The following is a 7,129-nucleotide window of genomic DNA, read 5'->3' as shown; positions in this document are numbered from 1 at the left end:
TGGGTACTTATCAGCTTTTTGAAAATATTGCAATAAAATGTCGGCAAAATTTATGACATCACGTAGGCAAAGGATGCACAAGTCCGGTTCAAATTCAAAGCAGAGTTCCGAGACTCCCTACATAATCCAGTCGTTCGTGTAAGCAGAGCACGAAGTCCATCCGCCAAAGTTTCTCGAAAGAAAAAAACCGAAAATCAGAGACGTGGTCTGCTTCAGCTTCACACACATCCATCGTCGCCATCTGTGCATTTCTCTCTCTCAATTTCAAGAAAAAATAAGAGGGGGGTGAAGGAGAAGAGGATAACGGAGGGAGATTGAGAGGTTTCACGAGGTGGGTATTCCGAAATACCGAGCTTGGAGGCTGTCTTCCATGGCGATTCTTGGTGGTGTCGATCTCCGCTCGACGCCCCTCATTTCTTCCACATTCTTCTCGGCTTCGAGCAACTTGGGGACGTCGAAGGCTGCCCAATTCGATTTTCTCGGGGGAATGGAAAGGAAGGTCAGAAGCAGAATGGTTATGGTCTTCTCCAGGCATTCGAACCGCCGGATTCTGAAGAACAACCGAAAATCCCGGAGTCGGTACCCACTCTACGTCTCCGATGACAACGATGATGAAGAAGATGGAAATTTATCCAAGTTTTCGGATGTGAGTCTCTCTCTCTCTCTCTCTCTCTCTCTCTCTCTCTCTCTCTCTCTCTCTCTCTCTCTCTCTCTCTCTCTCTCTCTCTCTCCATGGTGCTGCGTTTCGTGCATTGGCTTTCTGGGTACCATTCTTTGTAGGGCTTCTAGTTTGTTGCATAATGTTGTCTTCTTTGACAAATGCTTTTGGACATTGTTTTTTTCTTTTTCTTTTTTTTAAGTATTTGTAATTCATCTGCAGAAATGAATTGTTAGGATGATACGCTAAGTTCTACTGTGGAAATTGTTGGTTTTCTTGCTTGCCTGCTTTTTTGTTTAACCTATTTCTATTATGGTTCTTTGGGGATGAGTGGGATTTCTAGTTAGCATAAGTGAAGAATTTTATAACTGAATGAATTGACATCACTTGAAGTCATATAGTATTCTTGAAATTGTCATTTGTAGGAAGTATTTGGTTCGTCATCTCATTGATTTTTTGCGAAGGCCTGTTTTTTTTCTCCGTGTATCGCTTGAGGGTAGGGTTGTCTCGTTGGCTGATGAATTGTCAAATACATGGTACCGTTGGTTCTAAAGGAATGAATAATATCTCCAAGATAAAGCCTTCTGTAAGGCGATCCTTCATACCATGGAGTCAATGGGATTGGACTTTTGTGTGGTTTCTTGGCTCCTTACAGATCCTAATTGTCTAGGATTTCTTTTGTCAGCCCGAGGGAGCTGAATTGTTTGCTGATTAAACGAGTAGATAGATCATTTTGCTTTTACTGACGTCTTATATCTGTTTTTCCTTCTCTTAACAAAGTATGGCTTTTCTTTGTTTGAAAGGAAGAGGAGAAAGTAGGGACCTTGAAAACCCGTGCCATGGTATTACAGTACAACAACAACAACTACGCCTTCATCCCAAAACAATTGGGGTCAGCGATATGAACCAAAAAAGAAATTCATTTTGGGTCTTCCACATGAATCCTTTTCCTCCAATCATTTCTATCCAATGCCATGTCCTCGGTGAGGTTCAAAGCATTCATATCCTTTCCTATCATCTCCATCCAAGTCTTCCTAGGCCTACCCCGACCTCTTTTAACTAATATATTTTCCCATTTCTCCAACCTTCTAACAGGAGCATCATTAGGCCTTCGCCGAATATGTCCAAACCACCGTAAACGATTCTCTCGCATCTTATTTTCAATGGGTGCAACACCTACCTTCTTACGTATCTCCTCGTTCCGAATCTTATCTTTTATTGTATTTCAGTACTTTTCAAAATTTCAAGCACCTTGGCTGTGATGTGCTCAAGCAATGCATACAATAACCCGCCATATATATGACGAATTTAACGATTGTTTGACACTTTATGATGATGCAAGCAGGTGCCTTCTGTGAACTCTAGGATTCCTCCAATTAACAAATAAAATCCACTACATGCTTGTTCGCTTTCTTGTTTCTTATAACAGATCCATTATGTATTTCATTAACATAATAAGATTTTGTTTTATGATCTAGTCATGTCAATCATCAAAACGTTTATGGATTTGTTTTTCCCTTTCTGGGAACCCTTTGTCAAGGTTTTTTACCAGTTAGTATCATAGCTCTAGTTAATTTAGGGTCATTGCCACAATAGCTAATGTTATCTACAGTCCAAGACAAGTCTAACATTTTCTTCATACAAGTATTCCACAAATGGTATTGCTCCTTCAAGATATGTTGTGAACTTGTGATGGTTAAGATGTCTAAACCTACTCCTTAACTGTTGGTTGAACTTAATTATAAAACCTTTTATGTGTTGCACTTGGACTATTAGTTGCAGTTTTGTGTGTGCACACACACAAACACACACACTTTCCTGTGCATATGACATGTGTGGACAGCTCCTAGGCAAGTGCATTTTTCTGGGCAGTTCCCATCTGCTTCCGTTCCAACACCCACTCTGGTCCTTACTGCAATAAACTTGGCATGAAGTTTGTAAGCAATGGAAGGTTATCTTTTACCTAAAATGAGAAATATAGTGTCAATGCCAATGCTTTGACAAGACTAAGCATCTTTTTAAATGCAGTAACCTAGTCTCTGTCTGCACCCAGAATCATGCAGAGGGAGGCAATAAGTGCATTCCTTTGTATGAAAACCTCAATTGTAGACTTCTAAATGAGATAGATAAATTTAATACACTTATCCTAGTCTTGTCTGTTCTTGTAACAGTTGGAGGATTTTTCTAGTTAACAATTTGTTATAGTTGAAGTGCCTCACGTAGTGTATCCTTCAATGTTTTGTTAGGGGAGGAGTTGTTGCTCTATTGATTTTATAACAAGTGCTTTAACTACATTTTATAAACCAGTAATCTATGATGAGATAAATTCATACTGATCATCATTTTGCTTATTGGAGGATGCAGGCCCATTTTATTGGAACCTACGTTAAGTGGCAAATTTTTGGCGTACGGTAGTAGTTTTTGAAGACTATCTAAAATCAATGTATTCAATGGATGCTCATGATGCAGAGCTTGATATGTGAAATATTTTTCATAGGCAGGCCTGGGTTTTGCCTTTGGAGGGCTTGTCTGACTTATAATTGTATATTGACAAGACTATCTATGCACCATTTAGCTGTTTCCTTTCATTGCATTATTTCTTTCATTGGATGTTATTTCAGAAAAAACATGAGAATATCTTAAATTCTATATATTCTAGTTTAGTGGAGTACAAGTCTGTGGTGGACTTGCTTCAGAGACTGACATGCAAAACTCTTCTGCAAAGATTGGGGACCGTTTTGGAAAATGATTCCCTGACCCAACTGATTTTTCTTGCTGTGTATAAAGTTTGGGAGTTTTACTCTAAATTATCCACTTTCATCTATGTTTTTGTGGAATTAGCAGCATGACATGATGGAACTTGACTTCTGGATCCTGTTCTCACCACACTTTATTTTTAATAGTAAGCATTGTCCCAGACACAACTTGTGAAATGTCAGTCTGTAGTTGGTTTTGGTGTCCTGCAAACAGCAACAGATGGCATTCACTGTCATACCGGAGGTTCTCTTCACCAGATTGTATGTGTGGAAAAATTATGTGAATATTTGTCCAAGAGATCTTCACGTAGTTAATTGAATTCTAAGTTCCAAAAGAGACTTCCTAATTAGTTTTCACATGTTTAGCTCTATGTTATGTGCTTAATTAAACTCCCACCATGGCATGCATAACTCATTCAAATCTCAGCTTATTATATATTCACCTTATTATATTTTGTTAAATTTTGAATTGTTATTTTTACACCTTGGGGAATTTCCATCACACGGAAACTTATGTGATTTCTGTAGAAAGTGACACTTTCCTCAAGGCCCACTTTGGCAGCATGAGGGTGAGGAGGATGGCTCTCATCCCTGTTTTCCCACTTCATTTCTGTGTAAGGAGATTATACCCTGCTTCCCTGTAGAACTCCTTTGCACTGTTATCATCGAAGATAGGGGTTCCAGTGACACAAATGCACCACTTATATGGTGGATATTGGATCATTATGTGTGTAGTTTTGTATACTGTTAAATGTTTCACAGCATGACTTGGTCTAGCCAATATGGATGTGGAACCCCATTTATTTTACTTGTATGACCTTTCTTACAACTTTTTCTAGCTTTTGGTTGCCTTACAACTTTCATCACTATTTTCTTTTTTATATATCATTTTCAGGATGAAACCATTGAAAACGAAGGTAATGATGCTAATTCTGATGCTGGTGCTACATCTATGAGCTTTTATTCCAGGAAGGACCTGCGTCAAGGTATATTTTTTGGGTGTATCTAGAAAGGTTTATGAGAAACTTAGATGGTCGCTTAATTTTTTCTGCAATACAAACAGGCATTCAGAGACCATCAAGACCAGATCAAGATGGCAAGAATACAAAAATTGTAAATAATATGATCAATTCACCTTATCCTAGAGAAATGAAACATGATAAGAACATCCTGCAGAATAGAAATTCTAGAAATGTTATCACAGAGAGGCTTCAGGGGACAGGTCCTGCATATGCCAGTAGTGTCAGAAAGGTATCCCTTTTCCTCAGAATCTCAGATGTATGCTTTTTGTCTCATTGATCTATTTGAGCTCCACTGATTTCTGTCACTTCCAGGATAAGCATGGGACTATGACAGAAAGCAAACTCCTTCAAATGTCAGAAGAGTTAGTTTTTGATGAAAAATGGTTTCCCTTAATTGAATACTTGAGCACATTTGGGCTGAAGGAGTCTCACTTTGTCCAAATATATGAACGACATATGCCCAGTCTCCAGATAAATGTTGCTTCTGCACGTGAAAGGATAGAATACCTGTTGAGTGTTGGTGTTAAGCACAGGGATGTTGGTAAGATAATTCTAAGGCAGCCTCAGGTTTTGGAGTACACAATTGAGAATATTCTGAAGCCACATGTTGTATTTTTGGTAAACATTGGCGTGCCTGACTCTAAAGTTGGTCCGACAATCACGTCTGCTCCATCTCTGTTTTCCTATAGCATAGAGCATTCATTAAAGCCAACAGTCAGGTATCTGGTTGAAGAGGTTGGTATTAGCCAGGAAAATTTGGGCAAAGTTGTCCAGTTGAGCCCACAGATTCTGGTTCAAAGAATTGACAGCTCCTGGCGATCCCGCTTCTCCTTCCTCTCGAAGGAGTTGGGAGCATCAAAAGAGAGCATGGTAAAAATGGTAAAAAAGCATCCACAGCTTCTTCATTACAGCATTGAAGATGGAATATTGCCAAGAATAAACTTCTTGAGGAGCATCGGAATGCGCAATCCAGAAATCTTGAAAGTGTTGACCAGTATTACACAGGTAAATTTATTCCTCTTTTTAGTTATTGAATTCTCTCTTTTCATTTTTGTTGTGGCATTCCTGTTTTATATGCCATTGTTTTGATGACTAATTTCTTGTTAGGTTCTCTCTCTTTCATTGGAGAATAATTTAAGGCCAAAATATTTGTACTTGGTTAATGAACTCCGTAATGAGGTTAATTCCTTGACAAAGTACCCCACATACTTCAGCCTGTCACTTGAGCAAAGAATTCGACCTCGTCATAAGTTCTTGGTTTCACTGAAGAAGGTGCCAAAGGGGCCATTTCCTTTGAGTTCGTTGGTTCTCACTGATGAAAGTTTTTGTCAGAAAATGGCGGGAACGAGTTTAGACAAGTATCTAGAATTTAGACAGGACTTTCTACTCGCAGAGCTTGCGAAGAAGTATGAACAGACATAAAAATTGACAACTACTGTCAAGTCAATGCTCTAATTGAGAAAATGAAGCTGAAGTTTCAGGCTGCGATAACTTCTAGTAATTACAAGTGTGAGATATGCTCTGAAGGTTGATTCAGAAATCCAGATCATGATCTTGATCACCAATTTGCCAAACTGTAAGTATATGAGTTCTTGCTACATAAATCTGGTTTATAACTTGTTTTCAACTCATTATGTTGGCAGACTTTCCTGTGGCTGTCACCTTTGGATGGAAAACTTTAAGAGTCGTCGTAGTCTGTCTTTTGAGTTGCCAAGCCCAAGCATTTCTTGGCTCTGGCATGTCAAGTCGGCTGATGTTTCAGACAAACTGGTTGCCATTTCTAATGTCTCAAGATAATTGAGGCTCTGCGGTTTGATTGACCATTATGCTGGTTGCAATGTATGTCAATGGATCCAACACAACTGTCCCTTGAACATAAAAGGAACATGGCAAAGGATTATTTTAAGCTTTGGGTTTCATGATGGCCAGTGCATGTATATATCCGCTGCTTTTTGCTTCACAAGCTGAATCTTCATCTTACCAAAGTTCTGTACTTGTTCCATGATTTTGTTGTTTGCCTTCTATCCAACTCAGGCACATTTTGGACATGCGGCTTTTGATGGCTAACGAAGTTTTTGGCATCTCTCACTTTGGGGCAATGAGTTTTTATGGTGCAAGTTTCCTTGTATGTGGTTGATGGGCGCCTACTTTCTTATGTATCTGCAATTTTGTAGTTCAGTTTTGGTAGAAATGTGTTTCAAGTGAAGAATTAGCTTGATTATAAACTTTGAGAGCCTCTTTTTGTTAATTTCTGCTTGGGTCAGCTTGTATAATAAGATTATTTTAGGTTCTATGAAATAAGAGTATTTTCAGGTTTTGTGATGTTGTACTAGCTAAATCTGATTCACATTGTGAAGATTCTTTCAGCCTGTTCTTTCAGCATATACTAGATAAATCGCCCCTCCCTAAGGAGGAGCAAAGTCGAGAGAGAGAGAGAGAGAGAGAATAAACCTTCATAACTCGACACACTGGAAAGGGGGAACAAAGCAAAACAGAAACACAAAATGCTAATGCCTTACATGTCAAAACGTAGACTCCCAAACCGCAAAACAGTCCATCTGCATAAGATAATGCCTTGATAATGGCCAACTTAAAGGTGCAGGCCTCACATTCTCAAGTCTGAACATAATTTGCAAATTAGATGGCTGGAAACCATTATAGCCCAACAAACCACATCAACTAAACGATACACG

The 7,129-nt window shown here is 38.9% G+C and overlaps 1 protein-coding gene across 1 annotated transcript; it reads left to right on the top strand.

The window, feature by feature from the left end:
* The first annotated feature begins 274 nt into the window (after positions 1–274).
* Positions 275–6,754, top strand: LOC149818912 (Mitochondrial transcription termination factor family protein). Its single transcript, XM_089984325.1, has 6 exons — positions 275–646; positions 4,310–4,400; positions 4,478–4,665; positions 4,749–5,441; positions 5,544–6,012; positions 6,471–6,754. Exons 1-5 carry the CDS (start codon positions 371–373, stop codon positions 5,856–5,858), a joined length of 1,563 nt encoding a protein of 520 aa, XP_089840451.1. The 5' UTR covers positions 275–370; the 3' UTR covers positions 5,859–6,012; positions 6,471–6,754.
* The last annotated feature ends 375 nt before the right edge of the window (positions 6,755–7,129 follow it).

Source organism: Nuphar pumila, chromosome 13 (genome assembly GCF_984573655.1).
Source record: "Nuphar pumila chromosome 13, dmNupPumi1.hap1.1, whole genome shotgun sequence".
NCBI lineage: Eukaryota > Viridiplantae > Streptophyta > Magnoliopsida > Nymphaeales > Nymphaeaceae > Nuphar > Nuphar pumila.
Note: the sequence above shows the minus strand (reverse complement) of the source record. Positions and strands in the feature narration are given on the sequence as shown.